At 43.4% G+C, this 24499-nt stretch overlaps 1 protein-coding gene across 1 annotated transcript in view; it reads right to left on the bottom strand.

Annotated features, from left to right (window-relative positions):
- The window catches only part of LOC146862838 (gamma-aminobutyric acid receptor subunit gamma-1-like), a 644159-nt gene that overhangs the window by 251309 nt on the left and 368351 nt on the right, over nucleotides 1–24499 (bottom strand). The window contains exon 6 of the mRNA XM_085643311.1: nucleotides 6003–6140. Within this exon, the coding sequence (XP_085499437.1) occupies nucleotides 6003–6140 (138 nt within the window). The remainder of the gene's footprint in view (nucleotides 1–6002; nucleotides 6141–24499) is intronic.

Raw genomic sequence — 24499 nt, 5'->3', positions numbered from 1 at the left:
AAAATGCACTGTATTACAATTACGGCAGCTTGGATCTCATTAGCCTAAAATAATTGCAAATTTGCACAACACACTTGCACTTTATTAAACACCTTAGCAGGTTATTGACACCATTGATACAATTTGCACATTGCACAAATCACTTTTCTACCATCCCCTCAAAAACTTTAAGAACTTCTTTTTAAACTCGGGAGATGATTAACTTGAGACCATGGCCTTTGGTAATAATTTTCAATAATTTTTAATAACTTTTAATAATTTTTGGAAGATCTTGAGAATTATTAACAATTCCCTTGGGTTTTGAGGTCTCCTCCTAAAATTAGTCAAAACTGAAAATCCAGTTCTTTTTCCTGCATATCCCTTAGGTTGTTTTTAGGATTTTTTAGGACCTTTTTAGGATCTCTCTCCTTTTTTCTTTGGAATGTGAATATATGCATGATCCTGACAATCATAGCATACATGGTATTCTAAGGCCCTCATAAATAAGTCTTCCATAATTGGTGAGTACTTCACTCAATAAATCCGCCAACGCTGTCTGGTCACCTGTTTAAGGACCCAAAATAGGAAGTGTTTCCTATGTATAGAACAAAACACATAAATAAGAAAATAAATAGAAAAATAACGAATAAATATATAAACAAATAAAATGAATAAAAATAAATAAATAAATAAATAAACAGACATACATAAAATAATAATAAAAAATTAAGAATGTAAATGTAAAATGGCGCTTAATGTATGTTATCGTTGAGTGTGGGTTAACATTCTAGTTTACAGACAAACACAATGTTAATTATTTGTTTTTTGCACTCTGTCACTTTAAAAAGACTGTCTAGATGTTGGGACTCTATGGTCCAGTTGAAGGCTTTCGCCGAAACGCGTCGACCGTCCCTGTTGTTGTGCACCTGGTGAAGATGAAATAAAACGTTATTGACTGACCTTGCTGTGCTGTTGGACTTCCTTGCTGCCGTGGACATCTTGGTGGGGATTGCTACCGAGTTTCTTTTTTAAATATATATATATATATTATCTACTGGCGGTCGCCAGTAGATAGTTAAAGTTAGGACCGTGTTTCTATAGGAAATCTGAAAATTCTATTCTGAATAACTTTGGCGCCGGTTGACGAATCCTTGCGAAATTTTCAAAACTAATGAGGCGCTCTGCTCAGCTCCTACCCTGAAAGTCTCGGGGTGATTCGTCAAGCGGGGGCTGAGAAAAAAGGGGGGTCCCAAAACGTGTTTTCCCCATGCATTTTCCCATTGGATCTTTAGTCGAAGGTACAGCCCGAACGGCTGAACAGAATTACTTGAAATTTGGCAAAGAGGTAGTCCTCAGGTCAGGCATGTGCCTTTTGCATATATGGACTCAATCTGTTCAATATTTCCTGAGAAAATTGCAGTTAAAAGTACATAAATATCTATAGGCGCGCACCGTGCGCGCACGGTGCGCGCAACCTACCGTGCGCGAGCGTAATTCTGATTGGTGGTTACATGTCAGTCAACGTTCGAATCGGTCGAAATCAGGAAGTGTCGTCCGCCATTTTGTTTGTTTTGGGTGCGACAGTGAAAAAGAGAGGTGGCGAACGAGAAAAGGGGGCAGGGTAGAGAGTTCCTGACCCCCTAGCCTTTGTCAGGGGGTCCCTGAAGGACCCCGAAGGGTGAAAAAAACATTTTATATTTTTTTTAAAAAATCGCGGGGTGCGCACGGTGAAAAACTTTAAAAAAAAAATATAATAAGACATACACAACTTAGCATTTAAAAAAACGTACAAATTCACTTAAAAAACCATAGGTTTCACACACGTTATAGTTAGGAATTAGCATTTAAAAAACCTTGCAAATTCACTTAAAAAACCATAGGTTTCACACATGTTATAGTTAGGTGGACATTTCACCAATGAAATTCCCCCGTTATAGTTAGTTCAGATAACTATAACTCGCGCGACCGCCACTCTATCACTAGGATGATGTCATCAGTGATGTCATGAGTGATGCCACTGACCATGTCATGAGTGATGTAATATGTGACGTCATGAGCAGAGGATTGCGGGCGCGTGAGTTATAGTTATCTGAACTAACTATAACGGGGGAATTTCATTGTTTTTTTACGAGTGAAATGTCCACCTAACTATAACATGTGTATATATATATATGTGTGTGTGTGTAGGGGTTTTAGGGATAGTTAGGTCTAGGGGAACGTGGAAGCAAGGGTGGGAAGGGTATTTTTAGTGTTTAGTGGTGGGTAAGGGTCTTGGGAGGTAAGGATGTTTTTGGGGTCTGGGGTGGGTAGTGGTATTGGGGGGTATATGTATGGGTATAGGGCGGTAAAGGTATTTTTAATGTTTTGGAGTGGGTAGGGGTATTGGGTACTAAGGGAGTTTTTAGGGTTTAGGGGGAGTAAGGGTATTGGGTGATAAGGGTATTTTTAAGGTTTAGGGGTGTGTATGGGTACTTTGGTTGTAAGGGTGGCACGGTTTGGACCTGTGTTGTATTTTCATAAAACCTTTTTCGGAAAACATTGAAGTACTTAGAAACCTGAGGGTAAGTTCCAGGCCGATATTCCACTCTGTGATGTAGAAATAGCCAAAGTTCCTGGTCAGAAATGTGGTGTGATAAAAAGTAGGTGGGTATGTCACATGGAAGTTGTCCTTTACAATATTGGAGGTGGGCTATTTGTTTTTTATCCTACGTTCTTCTGAGTGATCGACCTGCCATTCATCTCCTCCCTTTTCCTCTGAAAAAATATGAGATGTTCTTTCCCTTGACATCCCTTAGCAAGATTTGAATGAGCTAGGCTTTGTCAATGAAGAGCCATAGAACTTGTTTCTTTCCCAGCACATATCCCCTGTCGAAAGGGATATTTTGCTTCCACAGAACATCCCACTTAATGTTCCTGACACACACTTTTCAAAGCACTTTTATTAGACAGTTTGTATTTTCAAATATTAAAAAGTAACATTTGTAAATTAAAATACATATCATACTGCTGAACAAAATGTTCCCATAACTACATTAGAAGACTGGGATTCAGATGAGGCCGGAACTTGAGCACAATACAATTTTAAATAGTAAACACGACGGGCTGAACAGGGCCTCTCAAAGTTACCAATCTACCCAGTTGAATATAACAGACTCAGCAGGAGACACACTCTTTGGCAGAAAATGAGAACAAGAAGAAACCAATTAAATTCAAGATTATGGGAAAATAAATTGATAAACGCAGGCAGCAAGCGTACACATTTTAGCAATTCATTAAATACCTGAAATCAAAATTACACTAACTAGCTTAAGCCTAAAATAACTCAAATACAATAAAAAATATTTAATTAGGTTTTAGTGTACCAAAGAAAGTGGACGCAACAGAAACAAGCATTTGCAATGCAATAGGTCTCACATTTGCTAGAGTTAGAGCTATTGGCGTTGTCAATGACAATGTCTTTTACCTATTTGGTTTTGGAGTGTTGTGGACGTATGTGATGTGGAGTGGAATTATGTGAGATGTATTGGAATTTTTAGTTGTGGAATTGTGTGGGTTAGAATTGTGTGGTGTGGTGAAGAGTGCATTTTGTGTAGTGGAATTATGTGGCATGGTGAATAGGCACAGGAAAGAAACTGCACTGGAAGACCTGAAGCCAACCACATAAGAGATGCGGGAAGAGTCTTGCCTTTGGAACCTAATGGCTTGCCAATGGGTTTTAGCCATGATGCATAGCATCCCTGATCCTATGGAGTATGGCTAAAGAATTGAAACCATTAACCCTTTACACGCCTTCCACCCTGCCCACCCCCGCAAACGGATGAAGCAGCCGCAATAGTGGACTTTATTTGCAATGGTTTCTTAGGTAGCCCTAAAACAACTGGTTCTCTGATTACAAATTAAAAATGAAATGATAAATAAATGTGCTCAGAAGAAAGAATTTGACAGTTAAAATGCTATTAATAATTTAAATGTACACAAACACAATGCAGAAGATTTACTGTACATCTTGTGCACAGTACCCGTTTAATCAGCCTCAGAAAGCTGAAGAACAATTCAGCCCATTCGGGCTAGCGGATATAAGCTGTACTATACATGCAGTTTTCAGAAGCAGGCACTCAACCTTTGAGCTACCTTACCATCTGTTCAGGTGAGAAGGTTGAACCCGAATTCAGAGGTTACTAGAGGCAAAAATGATCTGAATGCCAGGCTGGAGTGTTAAACCGCCCACTTACCATGATGTAAATTAGCATAAGATAACATACACCAATGTGGGTCACAATACTGAAAACATGTGACCTGATGCCACCCAATAACGTGCCTTGCCAGTTTTATAGAAATGTATAAACGTATGTAGCCCAAAAAAAGTAAATAGTAAGCCATTATCTGTAGGATACATAGACAGGTAGGTAAGGAAAGCGCATAAATAGTAGCTTATTGGGTCCTGCAGGGATTCCAACCCGATGTCATTGTTTGCACACCACTGCAGAAAGCGCATTAACCTACTGGGCTACCCACAAGTAGCAGCATAGCGCAGAGTAACATAGCATAACAGAGCATAGCGTATCTATTATAGCATACCCTAGCCACATAGAGTAGCACATCCTAGCATGAAAACATCGCATATTATAATGAAAAACATTTCATAAGGACACGTGGCATAACGAAAAACGATACCAAAACAATACCAGACTGCTACTGGAATTAATTGCTTCAAGAAATGAGACCAGATTAAGGGGAGGGTCCAAGCAGTGTAAAGCGCATGATCGCAATTTGGCGCTTTGAGGATAAATAAAAGATACAACAGAACAGGGAAAGAAAGCCCTGCATATTATACACTTCTGGGTGGCCTCAGGCCTGGGCGCTGGTGCACGGTTACTGATGGGCAGGCTGAGCCCTGGGACACAGTTTTGTATTCCAGTAGCTGGATCCTGCCCACTGACAGAAGATGGGCAGTGTTTCCAAGCCCAAAATCCAAGAAAAACCTTGGAAAGACACTCAAACATGTGCAACTCCTTCCAAAGCAAGCCCAAACTAGGTACAATGGAAGCTAAGGACAGGATATTTTTGTCATTTTATTTTGTGACATATCCTTGCAATCTTAAAAATATATAAACATCTCAATGTACATTAGAAAGCGGTTTCGTGATTAATGCCCCACTTTTGTTCAAAGTCTTAAGCTAAATAAATATCAAGCATTATATTTATGCATATTTGGAGTATGCTCTCATTTGTTTGTTTAAGGGAAATGCTGCATTTGTGTCAGAGGCCGGGCAGAAGCACTGTGGGGCATAATATCAAGAAACGGCGTTAACATTATCGCTGCTTTAGCGGCAGAAAACTGCCACTAAAGCAGCGATAATGGGCTTGATAATATGCCCTTGAGAATTCCCATAGAAGCCCATGTTCTGGTGTCAACATGGGCTTCTATGGGAATTCTCTGCGGCATATTATCAAGCCCATTATCGCCGCTTTAGCGGCAGTTTTCTGCAGCTAAAGCGGCGTTAATGTTAACGCCGTGCTTGATAATATGCCCCTGTGTTTTTGTCAGAGGGTGGTGGGAGGGCAGAAAAAGCGACGGGCGTAAAGCAACATTTTACAAGAAAAGTTCTCTAAAACAACCGATAAAGAAAGTAAGCCTAAGGAAACTGTGCTTGACCCGTGCTTTTTAGCCTTGACCGGAAGTGAGGTATCAGCTGCGTGAACAACTTAAGAGGCAGCAAAGAAGAGCGAAGCAGGAGTGAACCAATGGTAAGTAGCAGGTGGGAATAAAGTAGTTTTGTTGAATATAACAGGTCTTGCATACGCGCTGTCTAGGCTCGACCTCAAAACATTAAATGGTCAGGGTAGGGATCTTCAGTCTGAAGGCAAGCATGGGCCCATCATTGACACTGGAAAACTCTGTGCATCTGCCTTGACAACCCACATTGCATAAGCCCAAGAATGTTTACTACACACATTTAAATTAAGCCAAACAAAACACAGGGGTTACAATAATTAAATAATTTTGCCAGCAAATACATTACCTGAAATCGTATGTGAGATTCCTGTTGTGTTCCTTAACCCTACAAATGAAAATTGGTAGAGTCTCCAGTATTTTTGATCCGCCAATTCAACAGAGTTTTTCTTCCATTTGTATTGAATTTCAGTTTTGGGATACCCATCTGCGAAAAAGGGAAATCAGAGTAGTTTACATGGCATAAAAAATCTTCAATTAATGTTACAACAGAAACAAAGATTTAGTCCCTGATTGCAAGTCAGATGGAGAGGAATTATCATATGGAATTAAGTTATGCTTAATACTGAGAGGGACGGTGCTCCTACACTTGATTTTCCCAGATATTGTAACACCAGACCCAATTTTACTAAGTGGTAAATCTGTCTGGCAAAATGATTTGATGCTTTGGCTGCAGCTGAAGCCAAAACTCTTTCCCCATTTTTTTCTGGCAGGGGCAGTATACAAGGCGTCCCCTTAAATGTAACTGCACCACCTTCCCCTTCTCCCCACTTCCTCGACAATCCACCCCAATCCCACACAGAGGCTGATGCATACATTTTCCACCTCCGCACAGCAGGTTAACCAATAATCTTTGTAGGAAAGTAGGATCTGCTTCTTATGGTTACCCCTACTTTTTGCTTGATTTTACATTGTTTTTGACTAGTCTGACTGGGATCCTGCTAATCAGGACCCCAGTCTATCTGCTTTCTCTCTAAAATGTTATGCCATGTACTTAGGTACAATCCAGATTGGATACTGGGCTACCCTTGTCAGTCCCTCGTATATGGTACACACGTACCCAGGGCATAGGTACCCCAGAGGCCTCCCATGGGCTGAAGCATGTATTATGCCACCCATGGGAGGTCATACAAAATGGAACTACAGGCCTGCCACTGCAGCCTGTGTAAGATGGTGCATGCACCTCTAGCAGGCCTTGACAATCCTGAAGGCAGGGTGCTGGGTTTACATGAGAGGGTGCCCCTGCATGAGCGGAGCACCCCTGCAGCCTTCGAAGACCATTCTCACGGGTTGTCAGTGACGCAGCCAGACATATAGGTGGATGTGCATTATATGCTCACGTAAAATGCTATGTCGAAAACGGCTGCAACAAAACATGTAATTTTTGGTATCAAACACCTTGGAATCATACTTTCACACCGGTAACCAGTGTGGGAGGTATGATTCACCCTTCTGAAGTGAGCTTCGTGGGGTCCTTGGAAGGCAGGACAATAGGCCTCCTGTCACTGGGAGGTGTGACCACCTCCCAGACAGGATTTAGTGTATTGGGGCTGGGTGGGTGCACTTCCAAAGTGCCTGAAAGTCAGCATCTGGGGCACACTTGGTGTCCCTGTGCATAGTCCAGTTCAAACCAGTCCTGGGAGAGGTTGGCTCCTGCTCTGGTGCGAAACTAGACAAAGGACATGGGAGTAACCTTCCCACTGTTCTGACCCTCCCTCGGGAGGGTACCCTGAATCTTTCCAACCCTCTCGTGTGGGTACAAAAGGGCTTACCTGGCTGCAGGACCCTAGATTCGATGTGGACAAGATTCTCAACAAGAAACCACTGATTTTCGACCGTCTGGACACTCTAGACTTTGCTGGACTTTGACTGGGCCCGACATCGTCTCCCTCTCCGTCCAAAGCATCATCTGTGCCCGTGCTCCCTACAGGCTCCATGCAGGACCTGTGGAGCATCCAGGAAAACTGAAGTTATCTCCCTTGTGGTGAAGGAGTTGCTCCCCTGCATTCGCAGGCACTGTTATGCAACTGACCAGTCTTCTGACCCTGAGCTCCTGCAGTCTCCGAAGGCTCCAGCAGCACAGGTGGTGGGTTCCTATAATTCTTGTGGTTGAGCTGCCCTCTCACCAAGTCTGAGGCCTGTATCCCATGTGGGGACTGCATAACCAGAAGCCCTGTGCACTGCGTACTTTTGCAAGTGCATATGCTTGTTGGTGTTTTCTGAACAAGTGCATTGGGTTAGAAATAACCTTAACCTCAGTGCACATTTTGTACAAAGGACTTTGGCCTTCTTGCGCTCTGAGCCCTGCAAGCAGTTACTCTGTGAAACTGCTAGAGGTCCACTCTCAACTCCTGTGCCTCCAGCCTGTGGGATCATTTGAGAAACAACACTGCTTTTCTTGGGATCCCCTGGTTGCTCCAGGCCTACCCTGACTCCCCTTGCTGTGGTGAGTCCCCTGGTCCTTTCTGGGCCAGAGAGTAACCCTCCTTGTCTTTCTTTGTGGGTTGCCGTTGCCAAGGCTTGTTGGTGCTCCAGCCGGACACCGACCCCTCAGCACTCTATATCCTTTGTGAGACAGCTCATATACAGCTCTTTGTTGTTCTCAACAGCTCCTGGTCCCTGCAGCTGTAGAGTCAAGGTCTCCATCATCACACCTGAAGCACCCGACTTTGGTGGGCATTTGTCTACTGAGCCCCTGGTGACTCCTGAGTGACCCAGACTCTGTCCCCTCTGCTTTCAGTTTCCTTCAATCAAGAAAACGCCTGTGGGTTCCACCGGACACTTTTCTTCTTTCCAGCAGTGGCATTTCTTTGAAGAATCCAATTGAGATCGACAACTGTTTCTGACGCCACTCCAGCCCTATGCACCCAGCTTCCCTGGGATAGGTAACTCTGGTACTTCGGTATCCATGGTTAGGGTGGCTCTCCAACCCTCTAGGTTCCAAAGGGTTTCTCCGTAATCCACTGGGAAGGGTCCTTAAACTTTAAAACTGCAACCGCAACTCTCCCATTGAATTGTATGCAGCACACGGTTGCGTTCTCACACTGCACCCATCCTCCGTGGGGTCCCTACTTACTCACCTTGGGTGTTTCCTTGGAGTCACAGTGATTCTACATCCTCTAAACACTGTCTTGACTCGAGTTGTGCTTCTTATACCACTATTTTAATATATGGTTTGGTCTCCCTCTGGAGCCCACTGTGTATTAGTGCTACTTATGATTGTTTATGTGCTTCAGTATTGTATGCTTTGTGTTTATCTGCGTGTAGCAGAGACTGTGAGGTATTTAAGGTGTGTTATAATAATAAATACATATTTTTATAACTACTGTGTGGTTCTCCTTTCATTTAACCAATACAATAAGGTTGTATTCTGGTAAAACAAGCTGCTTAACATTCCTTCAAGACTAAGCCTGAAGCCTGCTCTCCACAGCTACCACTTGGATAGCTTTCTAAGGGTATCTTTGAACTTGTAAATCACCATCAGGGTTGTTTGGACTGGTGTAAGGTGCCCACTTTAATTAGTGGGCATCATATACCAGGCCAACTTCTCACGATCCTCATACAACTGGCAATTTTGTTTGGTTTAAAGACAGGTGACTCTGCAGTCACATGGTTATTCTCCAGTCAGTTGGGATAAATACATAATTTCAACACACTGCTCCAGTGTTGCTGCACTGGAACGTACATTTAGCGCGCACAGTTTGCCACTCTCCATTAATTAACAACTCGCAATTAAGGCCAAGGCGTGCAGTCTACTTTACTGATATTTTTTCTTTGGATGATATCTGATAAATATTCCCTCGAGGGTGCTAAAAGGATTGATGTCACTAAAATGGTAATCTGGGAAAATGCTCCAATAGAAGGCAAACAAATGGAAAGCGAAGAAAAAAGGAGTACAATGTGTATACGTAAAATTAATAAAAATATATGTGATAAAATATAGATTACAGAAATAAGGGGTGTCTGAAATTATAACCCATTAATTAATACAAAAAGCATAGCTGGAGTGCTTGAATTAACCTCAGCAAGTGTTAATTACTTGGGGCTGCACCCAGAGGCGCAACTCAAGCCAAATTTCGGAGAGGGGGGGCTAAGAAAAATTTCAGGGGGGGGCTGAATCTTCAAGCAATAGGCAAAGTGGAGCTGATTTCGGGGGGGCTGAATCTTTAAGCAATAGGCAGAGTGGAGCTGCAGGGGCTCTTAGAAGGGGTGAAACAACAGCGAGGCCTCATTATCATGCAAATGGTCTTTTAAAGACCTGTGAAGTGCTCGGGTGCGGCTGTGTGTGTGCCCGGGAAGCTGTCTCATCCCGGGCTGCCACACACGACGGGGGGGGGGGCTGAAGCCCTTTGAATCCAATGGGTGTTGCACGCCTGGCTGCACCCCAGTCAATCCTTTTTTTACCGACAGTGCCACCTCAGACAAGAATCAGTAATATGGAAAACAGCCTTGATCCTGTCTCCAATATCAACTGCCCAGCCCTAATTTCAAGATCAGATTCCCTCTGAATCAGAACACAGGCAACCTCAGATCCGTTTTTGGCCTCTTTTATAGGATGTAGCTTGGCTCCAGTGGCACAGTAAACAGGGGCCCCACACCTGGACATACCCATTGCACAATTGAGGCATACCCTCCATCACTTTTTTGTTAATTGCAGTTGATGCCCTACGTGCGATGGATAGACCAAGACATGAGCCCTCAAGCAGCACCCCACTGATGAAGCCCAAGAAGTCTGAAGCCAGCCTGAAGTTACTTGTGCTCACTTCGTCAGGGGACTTCGTCTGGAGGTTTGGGATAGAATGTTCCCATGAAATGTAAGTCACACTGATTTCTGTAAAGTAAGCCAATGTCTAGAGTGGCAAATTACGCATAAACAATAGCCTGGAATGTGACTTGAACTCTTTCAAGTTAATTATTGCAGGAAAAATCGCTGCCTGGAAAACAATTTATTCATGTCTTGCAGAAAAATATTTTATTGAAAGTAAACAATTTTAGCTGAATAATTAATTCGCTCAATATTTCTTTATAGGATTTCACAAAATTATAGAATTTTGCACATCCTTACCAAAAGCTCTGAGGAGCATTATTAAAAAAAGAAGAAAGGTATTTAGTAACACAAACCAATCTGTAGATGTTACCCACTGATCACTGCTTTCTAACAATTTGGTTATGCTTTGTAATCACGTATACAGGCAGAATCAAGAAGCACAGCAGCTTCCACTTTAAATGCAGTGTGCCACATTTACAAAGCTATTTGCATATAACAGTTCATTTATTAGATTTATTTGTATTAATATTCAATATGCAAATAATAGATATGCAATAAAACAGCACCAAATTCACACCTTTAGATATGATAAAAAAAATCATAAAATACATTCAAAATATTGGTCTTTACAATCCAACTGAAATAGAGATTAAAAAGACTCCGCCCCTCATCACATCCTGCCTAACTCCTGCACTTCATATTATTGTTGTGGAGCTATCCATGTATAAATTGCCACGCCATACTGCACTAAAATGTAACTTGAGTCTTTGCACAAAAAATCCCTCTGATTGCAGGATGATGGTTTCAATTTCCACACAACTGACCAAGCATTTTTTCTCTCAAATCTGTATGTTGTGGTAAATAAAAAAGAAACCTATCTTATATTCCTTGGAAATAATCATTTCAAGAGCAAGCTGGGAACGGTTTTTGTTACAGCTTGCTATAAAGCCGTTCAATTGTATAATACCTTGGCAAAATCAAATCTAGGCTCCATTACAATTGTCTGATTTATATTTAAAAGGCATTTCTACTTTCCAATAGCAACAATGCTTTAAAATCATCTGCCTGATGCCAATACAAAAAGTTTACCTCAAGTTGTCTATCAGCCACCTTAGTCATTGATTTTGGTTTCATCATAGTCAATTCAAACCTAAAGTTAACAATGAGTTTCAAATATAAATAATCCAAAGACCTTTTCACACTTTATCACAACCCATTATGTCTCTTAGTGCATCTAGAAAAAAACAAAGCTTTAGGATTATTCCAAATGCAAAGGTTTCTAATTAGCATCTTTATCTATTCCTCCTACATCAAATTCTGTCCTCAAACTATTCAAACAATTGGGTTTAGGCACTATAGCAATCCTCTGAATAAAACTATTATGAACCATTATCAATGAGTTTAGGTTTGCCATGTAGGAAACAACTTTTCAAATGCTGCCTTAACCATGCAATGCCTCTGCCTTTACCACGTGGGTAAGTTTTCACTAAATTCGGCAGGAAGCTAGATCTTGGTCTGCTGATTGTGCCTTTTGTAATATCTGTTCAGGAGTTTTTGAGAAATTGAGTGTAAAAATAATTGTATATTTTGGCAGTTTGGCTCAAAAGAGTCCCGCAAGCCTACTGCAAGAGCGCAAGTTACAAAATCTAGGCATGTGATCGGCCGAGAGGCCTGATTTTGCTGTGAGCCTTCACGTTCTTGTGGAAGTGAGAGGCGCCTGTCAGTCCCACGAGAGCATGCACTCTGAAGGTCTGGCTGTTAAAATGTTAGAAATGAAATGTCAACCATTACTGTTTTCTGTGAAGAATTGGAGGTGTTGTGGAAATGAAGTCAAAATCTATATAAGGGAGCAGCAGAAAGGTATGCTGTCTGCCTAAGGTTAGAGAGTATGTGTCAAAGGGATATCAACTGTGAGGATTATATTGTTTTTTACTAAATGTTATAATCTTTCAGAATTTTCATGATTGTGAATAGTAAAAAGGGGTAGATGAGCACTCAATACACTCCATTAGTAGGAATGCATATTGTGGTGCTTGTTTTTAAGAGGAAGTGTATAGAGATAAGTACTGTGGTGAGTAGATACTTAATTCCCATTTTAAAGAAAAGGTATGATCTCGTGAGAATCTTGTGAGATCATGAAACGAATAAAGGACTAGTTCATCTTTGAATACACTCTAGTATACACACTTGCTATAATGGGAAGGCATATTACTGGAAATGGCGCTTATCAGAGTCTACTATTTATGCCAATTAGCTTTGAAAAAGTTGCAAGTAGAGTATGATCTGTTCCCACACCCTTCAATGCACACACATTATCAGAGAGAGGGGTGTTAGCAGGGAGGACTGTACCTGGACAGAGCATCCTATGCACAAATGTAATCCAAGAGAGAGGTCTCAGTGGAAAGGGCAGTCTCCCTCCACAAAGCATACTATAGAGATCAGGCATCTGAAACGGAGGTCTGACAGTAGAAGCCAGTCAATGTACGTAGCCTAAAACAAACACCTGTCAGCTGAGAGAGAGGTCTGACAGGAGAAGCTAGTAGATGTGCACACTTTACTAGGCAGAACCATCATTTGAGACAGAGGTCTGACAGAAGAGGCCAGTCCATCCACACACTCTACTACACACACCCGTCATCTGAAAGAAAGGTGTGAAAGGACAGGCCTGTTATTATCCACACATTACTATGAACGCCCATCATCTGAGAAAGAGGTCTGAAAGAAAAGGACATTCCATCCACACACTCTACCACACACATCCGTTATCAGAGAGAGAGTTCTGAAAGGAAAGGCCAGTTCCTTCCCACACCCTACTACACACATCTGTCATCTGAGAGAGGCATGTGGAAGGAGATTGTAGTCCATGTTTATGCCCTAGTACGCACACCCATCATGTGTGAGAGAGCTCTGACAGGAGAGGTAGTCCATGTACACATGCTAATACGCACTTATGTCATCTGACAGTAGAGGTCAAATGAGGTACACATTCTAATACATACACCCGTAAGAGAGATGTCCCAGTAGATAGAGCAGTCTCTCTTAGCACAACCTGCAGCGCATTTTCATCACCTGAGACAGAGGTCTCAGTGGAGCGGCCAGTCTCTTTCCACACACCCGACTACGCACACCCATTATCTGAGAGAGAGGTCTGGAAGGAGAGGCCACTCCATATACAAACTCTACTAAATAGACCAGCCAAATGAGAGAGAGATATGAGAGAAAAGGGTAGTCTCTCTCAACTCACTACTGTGCACACCCATCATCAGAGAGAGATGTGTCAACAGAGAGATCAATTTTTCTCCAAACACCCTGCTACATACACCTGTCATGTAAAAAAGAGGTCGCAGTGGAGAGGCTAGTCATTCTCCTTACACCCTACTATGCACAACCACCACCTGAGAGAGACGTCTCAAAGAAGAAGTCAGTATCTCTCCACACACCCTATTATGCATACTCATCATCTGAGAGAGAGGTCTCAGTGGAGAGGGCAGTACCTCAAAACACACTATACACACTTGTCATCTGAGAAAGAGTTCTGTGTGGAGAGGCCAGTCTCTCCCCACACCCTAATACACACACCTGTCACGTAAGAGGAAGGGTCTCCATGGAGAAGATACTCTGTCCTACATACTACTATTTCCCTACAATTTCGTTGCGATCCCGCAAGACTCTTGCAATAGCTCACAAGTTTAAAGGAGTGAAGGTCTCTGTATGGACACGTTTGACTTTTTGTGCACCTTGCTACAGCTGCCTGTCCCCATAAAGAGATGTCTGAGAGAGAGGTGAGTGTGTCCTTGCATTGAAATATGCACACCAGTTGTCCAAGGCACAGTTTTAAACAGATAGGATATTCCATTTTATATTCTACTATGAAAATGCATTATCATGAAGAGAGGTATGAGCAGAGAGAGCAGCCTCTACCTTCAGTCTGCTTTGCACATGTTACTCTGGGTAGATGTCTGAGCTGATGTGAAAGCCTCTCTATATGCTAGTCGGTATGCTTGTCATCCAACAGAAACTTCGTAGCATAGAGTTCATTTCCTCCCCACACCCTAGTTGTAGATCTGTCATTCAAGTGACATGTCTCGGCAGAGAGGCCAGTCTCTCCCCATACCCTACTATGCATACCCAACATCCAAGAAAGAGATCTAAGGATCGGGGCCTGTCCTTTCCCACACTCCACGACATGTGCCTGTCATCCCAGAGAGAGGTCTCAGCGGAGAGGCTGGTCCCTCCACACATCCTACTATGCACACCTGTGATGTGAGAGACAGGTGTCAGTGTGAGAGACTAGCTCCTTTCTACATCCTACTTTGGACAACCATCACCTGAGAGAGGCGTCCAAGCAGAGAGCCACTCAATCAACATACCATAGTACGTTATCTATCAATGAAGAGAGAGACCTTAGTGAAGAGACAAATTCCGGAAGACACCCTACCCACTGCTGTGTCATCTGAAGTTTAGGTCCTAGCAAACAGGTCAGTTTTTCTTCCCACAGCCTACTTTGCACACCCATCATCAGAGACAGAGGTCTCAGTGGAGAGGCCAGTCCCTCCTACTATTATGCATCAGTGTCATGTTAAAGAGAGATGTTACCAAAGAAAGCAGTCACTGTTTATTTGTTAGCAGAGGCATCCATCATCCCAGAGAGATCTTTCTGCGGAGAGGCCAGTATACACACAATGCACAGGTGTTACCCAAGTGAGGACTGTTGGCAAAAAGCCACTCCTTGCCAACACCATTCTGCAAATCCATGTTGTTTTGGAGATAGGTGTTAGTGAAGAGGAAAATGTTTCCCTTCACACTATTGTGTGTGCCTGTCATCCTGGGTAGAGCTGTGACTGGACAGTGAAATCCATTCCAGCACCCTAATATAGATGGTTATTTCCAGTGGCGGCTGGCATGATAGATAAATTGTAAGCACTCACCGTAAATGATGGGTCTTCTGTCCGGTGATTCTCTCCGCACTGATCCTGGGTTGATGAGGAGCAGGAAGGAAATGGAAGGACTTCCTTTCAAGTGCAGCGTGAATCCAAATAATCTTGGACCAGCTCTTGTGCTGTCTTCAGCATTAACACAGCTCCAGGATTGGTTAGAGCAGGCTAACCCAATGCTCATTGTGAGCCTGGGGGATCTGTGCCCGCAATCTCCTGGCTGTTTCTCAGTCCAGGGATTTCTAGGTCTGAAGTGCACATGTCAGATTGGCCCACTGATGACAGTTGGACATAGGCACTGAGCCCTGGGAAACATCCTGCAATCCACAGGAATCTGCCTCACCTTCACACTCCAGCAGTGTGGGCCAGTGGCATACAGAATAATAAAATGGTAATGACCATTTTATTATTCTGTGTTTACCACCGCGCCAGCATGTGGGGCAACGCTCTTCCACCCATGAAGAGAAATCGCTGCTGGTTATTCTCCTGGGGAGAGGTCTCAATGGAGAGACCAGTAGTTTTTATACCTACTATGGAATAGTAAGGTCTTACATGTGAGGTGTGTACCTTCCCCACCCTACTATGCATGCAATTGAGCCTGAGGAAAAGAGTGAGGGAGGGGCAGTGTCTCTTTGCACACTACTGGTTACTTTATAAAGCGTGAATGTGACCCGAATCGGGTATCAGAGTGCTTTACATAGCTCCATTTGCATTACATGAAGACACATTCATGTATTTTTTTTTGTTAGGCACGGGTAGATTATGGGCCAGATGTAGGTGGCTAAATACCGGTCGGTAATGCAGAAACGCCATCGCAAATAACGAATCGGTAAAAATAAGGGAAACCAGTTTCCTTAATTTGCAATTAGCAGACACCGAAACCCCCAAATACCGATTCGCTAATAAGAAACTCGCAAATCGATGTACCAAAAATCGGTAATACCGATATTTCCATTTTTCGGTATTTAGGAGTCGCTAATTACCACTTCTGCCAAAGCTTCATAATACAATGGGAGCTGAGGACAAAGGCTAGCAAATATGTCACAATAACTTAAATAATTTTGCATGCCGCATGGACGATTGTTTTTTTTTTTTACTTGGGACCGCTATTAAACTTGGAACCTTCAAAACCTTTCTAGTTGGAAGTGTAATCAAACAGAAACAGGAATAACGTGTCCATGGGAGGGAGGAGGGAGCGATGGGGAGAAGGGAGGTGGGAAAAGAACCAACTGCAGCAAAGCCACTGCAAACCCAACCATCCTCCCCATGGGTGGGTCAAAAACGTTTTCCAACAGCTCTCCACATGCATACACAGATGCACTACTGCCAAAACCGCACCTGGCATGCTGCGAACAACAGCCAAGGAGGGATGGAAAAGCGACAGAAACTAAACATGCACGTAACACAAACAGGTAGAACCCAAGATGGAGTGACGGGGTGTAGAAAGGAAACATGGATGAAGAAAGATGCACTCATTAGGTCGAGCTTTTGAGACCTATTGTACCTTCTTCTGGGGGTAAAGTCCACCCACTGCTTCTCATTTGTTTGTCTCAGTGTCCTTTAAAAATCCTCCGCTGTTATTGGTCAGACATCCCTCCTTTTTCCCTTTTTCGTTTCCTCCCACACATCATGGCCTGACTACTGTATCTTTACACCTTGGTTCTATTTCTGTGTTTTGTGGGACTATATTTATCTTCCTTTCCTGCCCGTTTGCTGTTGCCTGTTTATTTTGGTCACTCTGTTTCTTATCTTGTCGCAGTTGCTATTCATTGAAAGACTGCCCCTTTAACAATCCTCATGCATTTGGCATGCTCCTTTAATTTCCTTCGGCCGTACAGACCATCTGTTGTGCTCTGATCGGGGCTGCTGCGAATGTGGTGCTCCCACTCGCTCCCCTGGTAGATCCTCCTGGTTTCCTATTTACGTTTATTATCTTTTTTACCCCTTCAACACAGCTTTCCTAACCTTGCCTAACTACTTACTTCATAGTGTAAGAAAAATATTTTATTCATGGGCTAACACACTTTATTTACGAATGCAATGTATTCAACAATGCTTTCTCGTCATTCGCTCAGTTAGACCGTGCCCAAGACATGCTGCATCATGTCCCACATCCAGGTCTTGCCTGGTCTGGTTTTCACTTTAGAGTCGGCCCTTAAAAGCCTCGCCCTCGAGACAAACATGCAGACTCCCTCCTCGGTGTCGTGGTGCAGAGCCCTCCGCGTTCCTTCTGCCTGCCTTGGAAATGCACTGCCTGGTAGTTGGTAAATTACTATTTTTCAAAAGGCTACGTTGCTGTTAGTAATTGTGTTGTAATCGTAATTGGAATGGCTTACAAAGCTTTTTCTATTGCTTTCTTCACTTTCTATTCAGCAGCTCAGCACTTTCCCAATAGCTTCGATTACATGTACCACGTTGAGTCCTTGCTTTCTCTTGCCCACGGTCACTTAGGTGGCAGCCATGTCGGGCCAAGATGTTTTCTCTGACAAAATCCTCCCCCCATTTTCTGCTTCATTAACACCAGGGCCATGCGACTGGTGCGGCTGCACTGGGCGCTGACCTGTGGAGGGGCGCCAACCTCAGGGGGGATGCGCTGTGTTTAGCAATAACTTATGATTGGAGAGATAAGGGGCACTTATGCCCGGTCGTAGTTAGAGAATCCGAGGAGGCGGTCATGGGGTGTAGGGGCACCAAAAATGATTGTCGCACCGGAAGCCAACAGCGCAAAAGCCTGATTAACACAACACTGAGTTTGAAAGTCATCAGGACTCTCAATTCGTTGTTTTCCAGATCCTTATCCTTCTCGAGCATGTCTAGATTTATGCTTTAAATTTTTGTTTTATGGTTTTTGTTCAAGCACTATGTGTTGTAGCCTTGCTACACGGATAGCACTTTATTAACCACAAACTAACATAACGCATTGCAAGACATAAACATTTTCAAACTTCAACTTTCAATCTGACCATTCATCACAGGGGATCATTTTTATTGGCAGTACAAATGAAAACCTTTCATCTTTTCTTGTACTAGGGACGTGTTTAAAGGTATGTTTAAAACGGTCCGGGCGCCGAAGTGCAACTATCATAGCCAAAAAGGGTATAGATACCTCCTTCAGATGCCAGTATAACTTCAGGACAAATAGTTGCCTCCTTTGATTATTTTGCATGTGTTGCACTATGATAAGAAGCGCCTGTGGGCTGAGGCCTGTGCTGAATAAGGCAAACAGACCATACTTTTCACTCGCGTCAAATCTTTGCTTGAGTTGCGTTGACCCACACGTGCTGAAAGTTGTGAAGGGAATTATCTAGAGAGCTTTGCAAATGTGAGCTGTGTGTGTACTATTGCAAATTCCAAAATGTCAACCGGAAGCATTCATTTAAATTAGTATAATACTTTTAGTTATGTTAGTCTTTTTATGCATTTGCAATTTTCAGATTCGAGTGAGGTTCTTTTGTATGTTTGATTGCCTGATTTCTTCACCACTCACAGGATTTACTGGAGTCTTATTGTGACGTTTTCAACGTCATGCGTGTTAATGCATTTTGATATATACATTTAATATAGCCCGTGCAAATAAGGCTTTGGTGGGTATTCGCCAATTTGTTATATCTTGCTTACATCTACATATCGTTTGAATATTCCTGGACTCAAAGCAGGTGGTAATCAGGTGCACTTCATTTAAACAGCCCCAAAATGCAACAATGTGAACACAATGGCGGCCCTCTACGTCGTATGCAAGCAGCAGGACTGAGGATCTGGAGACGGGAGGTGCGCGTGTACAGACTGCTCGTTACACTGTTCCAACTTACTGAGGCTGAAATCCATGAGAGGTACAGGCTAGACCCCCAAACCATCCTAGACCTTATATGTGACCTGCACCCACTCCTGGAGCATCAGACACCAAGGGCGCACGCTATACCAACACATGTTCAGGTGCTCTGTAGCCTGCACCTACTTGCACCAGGTAGTTACCAGGGGGTGATAGCTGTGGCAGGTAGTGTGTCACAGAGTTGCCTGTCCCGTTTCTTCAACACTTTCCTGGATGCCATGATGCAAATGCATCACTACATACGCTTCCCCAGCACACAGGTGGAACAGCAGAAAACAAAGATGGATTTTTACCAAAAGGCACAGTTTCCACATGTAATAGGGTGCATTGATGGGACACACATATCAATCTGCCCACCTGCAGCTATATATGTACATATATCGGAACCGCAAATCTACACATTCCATCAACGTGCAGGTAATATGCGATGCGGACCACATCATCACTGACATAGTAGCCAAATTTCCAGGGAGTACCCGTGACTCCTACATATTCCGGAACAGTGGGATCTACACACGTCTGGCTCGGGCGAATTTGGAGAAGGATACCTGCTAGGTAAATCAATGTGACTCACCCTGATGTATACCTTGGATGAATGTGTGGGTGACTTATTATTGGCACTTCCTTTCTCACTCAGGTGATAGCGCATATGCCATGCGGGCATTTATCCTGACTCCATACCTCAACCCATCTACCCCAAGAGCGATAAGATACAATGTGGCACATAGAAGTACGTGCAACGTTGTGGGGCGCACATTTGGACTCTTAAAAAGCAGGTTCCGCTCCCTCCACAAAAGTGGAGGTGCATGTCAGTACCGCCCCATCATCTGCTGTAAAATAATAGCAACATGTGCCATGCTGCATAACCTTGCCACAAAGAAAGGAACAGCAGTGGAACTAACTGACTCCGAGGACGAGGATGAGGATTGTCCACAGCCAGAGCACACTGCAGCAGGTGTGGCAGCAGCACCAGATGGGAGACACAGACGGGCTGAGATCACACGCAACTCTTTCTAGGTAAGTAAGGAGACATAGCCAGTTACTGTAATTGTGTGACGGTGTTTTATTAGCATAGCACACTGCCACAACATGAAGGGCTTAACATGCCAGGCCAATATGCAATGCAGATTACAAAGGCGAAATTGGTTACATCACCCATTTCGCTATACCATGTGATGGCTGGCATTACTTCCTGTGCCCACGTGCAGCACTGCTGCGTTCCCTGGGCACACTGTCCTCACTGGAAGTCTGTCCTGTGGCAGTGCTTTGCCTTTCGCTGCACCTCCTGGACTCAGTTATAGGGGTAGTGATGCTTCTGCGGCTAGTAGCCTCTTCACTTTCCCCCTCATCACCTGCAGCTGTAGTGGCTACCTGGTTTGTCTGTAGCACTTCCAGTGCACTGGTCATGGTGAGCAGCCCCCTTGCCACTTCCCGGCTACAGTGGGCCATCTCCTCCTGCATGGCCACCGAGCGCCTGCAGAGCAGAGAGGTGGCAGTGGAGAGGCTGTTCACCGCCTTAGTGTAGTTGTCAAGTTTCTGCCTCTCCCTGCGCCTCGCCAAACGGCCCTCATCCATTTTGCTGCACAGCAGCCTTACTGCCTCGGACATGTCCCTCATGCCATCAGCCACAGTATTGTTCATGCTGCCGATGCCCTTCTCGATGTGCAGCATGTGTCTATTCATGTGTACCATCTGATGTTGGACTGATCTTATTGCTTTGCCTTGCAGGCGCTGCACCTTGAGCATGTTGCCCTCAAGACCGGCAAATACACTTTGTTCATCGCCCTGTGAAACTGGACTGGCTGCCTTTGCTCTGCGGCGTCTGGTACCTGTGTGGGCGAGCTCAGTGGGGGACTGTGTGCCTGCACTGTTGGCATCCTCTGCCACCATGGACTGTTGGCCTCCCATGCTGTCATCCTCGGGCACCTCCATCTGCTGGAGGCTAGCCACAGTATGCCTCCTGGCTCTCGGTGGTGGTGGCGGTGATGGTGGCGGTGGTGATGCTGGTGGTGGTGGTGTTGGTGATGGTGGTGGTGGTGGTGATGGTGGTGGTGGTGGTGTGGTGTGTTCTGCAGACGACAAGACCTCCTCCTCCTGTGTTCTCTCTCTCCTGGGTGCCTTTCCCGTGTCCCCTGTTGCAGCCCTGCTCGATGGCTCATCTGTGGAGACAGAATGTACATTTGCTCACTTGTCTGGCAGCATTTGCGTAATAATAAATTTCATGACTGCCAATCAAAATGACTGTCCTCTGCTTGCTAATTGCTGATGTGTGTCACATGCCTTTGGGTTCAGTGGACTGACTGTTATGATATGTGTTACTTCTGACTACATCTCCCATAATGCATTGCAGGTTTGTAGTAAAACATGTACTGGAGTGGAATTCATACTGCCTCATTGGGGATTGGGGATTGGGGTTAGGGAGTGCGGGGCACAGCATGCTGTGCATGCATCTTACCTTGCCTGTTGCCAGCTCTGGCTGAGCTGTCTGCATCCCCAATTCCACTCACACTCTCCGGCTGGAGGGTTGACTCCACCAGGAGATCCAGTGCAGTTGATGCAGGTGCTGTGTTTCTCCCTCCACCTGTCTGGTTGGCTTGCTTCCTTCTCTCTGCCAGCCTCTCCTTTGCAAGCTTCCTGAGGTCATACCAGTGTTTTTTGAGTTCGTCAATGGAACGCTGGGTTACTCCGATGGCATTAATCCTTTCCTGGATGACCAGCCATATCTGCCTCGTCTGAGATTCAGGCACGTGCAGGGAGTTCTTGCCAAACAGTTTGTCATGGTCCTTAGTAACCTCCTCAATAAGGACCTCCAGCTCCCTCTCACTAACTTTGTGTTTCCTCTTGTATTCAGCTGCCTCCTTTTCCCTGTCCTGTTTGTACATATCTTGGCTGTGATGTCAGCAAAAACTTGGAAGAGTTGCTCCTGGGTTGTTTGCTGTGCTCCCACAGCTTCAGCATCAGTGTAGGTGCATGGGTGTGGCCACTTCCTGGTTGAGGTAATGAGGAAGCACAGGATTAGCTGATTCAACATTTTCCGATTTTTAAAAAATACTGAATCGCTAATTACCGAATCTGTATTAAGGAATCGGTGATACCGATTCGGTATTGGGGAATCGGTATTTTTTTTGCGCTTTTTATGTAATCGCTAAATATTACCGATTCATTAATTTTTAGCGCTTTATTACCTACATCGGAAATACCGACTTCTTAATAGCGAATCAGTAAAATTCGATATTAAGGACTCGGTATTTCGGAACTATCTACATCTGGCCCTAAGTGATTTGCCCAGATTCACAGGATGTTCAGCATCATTTCTGAGACTCGAACCCAGTTCCACAGATTCGAGGTTGTCCGCCCTAGCCATTAGGCCAACTCCTCTCCTTAATGCAAGGTTTTATTGATGAGGCCAGTTTCATCCCCATAGTCTACTATACACAGTTGTTAGACTGTGGAGAGGTGTCAGTGAGATATAAGGACTCCTTATGCCCTACGGTGCGTTGTTGTTTTGTGAAAAGGTCTAGTTTGAGAGTCTACTTTCTCCCCACAACCTACTAATGTGCACAATGAAGCATAAGTACTGTAATAAAGGAAAGTGTAAATGTTCCACTAAAAAATGTTTAGATCTTGTGAGACTCTCACAAGATCATAAAAAAAGTAGTGATGGAAGTTTTTCTAATAATAATAAATGGATTTAAAGTAAATAAATGAGTATCGATGTGTGCTGTGTACCAATGTTCATCTAATGCAGATAAAAGAAGTTGGGTTTTTCCACAAATCTAAGTGATTTATTTTTTTCCACAATTATGTAACGGATTACATTTTTTTCAAATAAACACACTGTTACTATACTCGTGTATATAAATTATACATACTATTTCAGGATATATTCAGTGTAAATTAAAAGTCCATTATAAAAAATATGATCTTGCTAGAGGCTTGTGAGAGTAAACCAGGAAGAAATGCTGTCTTGGACTGCACGTGAGCAAACTGAGGCTGCCTTCCTGGCTCTCACGAAAGCTTTGTAGAAAGGAAGAAAAGGTAAATAGTACAAACAACATAGATCATGCAACTAAAGGGTAGCTCTCAAAAGAGCCAATTTAGTTAACAGGTTTAAACAACTATAAAAATAATTGTGTTTTTAAACAATTGTAAAAAAAATTGGGTATATTGTTTTTTTTTTAAGGTTAGGGCATAAACATAAAAACGGAGGTGTTAAACCCAAGCAGCAACTCCTTAAAAACAGAAATGAGAAAAAATACAAAAAAATGATTTACAAAACTACTGCCTGGGGGGCATTTGTGCTCTTGGGCAGGCTTGTCCGGGGCAGACCTGCTTGTCACAGATGAAAAAAAGATCTGCTTGCAGAGGCAGCAAAATAACACTTTATTTCAAACAGCAGGGCTATTGTTTTGTCTGTGCAGTTAGAACCTGTGGAGGCAAAGTATCTCCTGGTGCAAAAGATGTTGAAGCCCCAGTAGAGTTTTCTACCTCTGCTGCACAAGCGAACTATGACCCTGCAAGCCTTTGAGGATGCATATATCTCAGGTGTCTCCTCATCCCCATGGTACAAGTTTACAAGCAACATACAGATTTTTGCTTAAAGGGAAACAGGAGAGGCGAGCAAGCCAAATATGTCTACTCTCACTAAAATTCAATTGTGTAATTAAGCAAAAAGGTTGGAATCTTCTTCATCTAAAAGTAGACATCCACATGACCCAATCACAATTCTTACTTAGAGTGTGTTGCTCTCCCGGAACTCTCACGAGATACTTCGAGATACCAGCGAGCATCCATCGAGATCGTAAAAATATCATTGCTTTATATATTTCATGAAACAATTCATATTGAATTTTTCCAATCCAATCTACATCTCATTAAATTATGAGAAACCATTGCTATTAACCTGATTCAAAATTTACAATCTCTTGGGTAGATCACGAGAGCCGAACTGGAAACTCATCCCACCCGGAGTCCATGCATGGGATTGTGTGCTCGACTCCTGTGAACTTTTTGCGACATTGTAAAAATATCATTGCTTTAATATTCAAAGGAACAAATCAAAATCAAAATTCCTAGCATTATCAACACCTGAAATCTGTTACTTTGTTCAGAATTACAGAAAAACACTGTTATTAACTTAATACCAAATGTACAATCTCGCTAGAAGGTCATGAGAGCTGACCTGAAGTACATCCCCCTCTGTAACCGTGCAGGGGATTGTGTGTTTGACTCACGCAAATGAATAGTACAACCCT

The sequence above is a fragment of the Triturus cristatus genome, chromosome 2_2, assembly GCF_964204655.1.
Source record: "Triturus cristatus chromosome 2_2, aTriCri1.1, whole genome shotgun sequence".
In the NCBI taxonomy this organism is placed as follows: Eukaryota; Metazoa; Chordata; class Amphibia; order Caudata; family Salamandridae; genus Triturus; species Triturus cristatus.
Note: the sequence above shows the minus strand (reverse complement) of the source record. Positions and strands in the feature narration are given on the sequence as shown.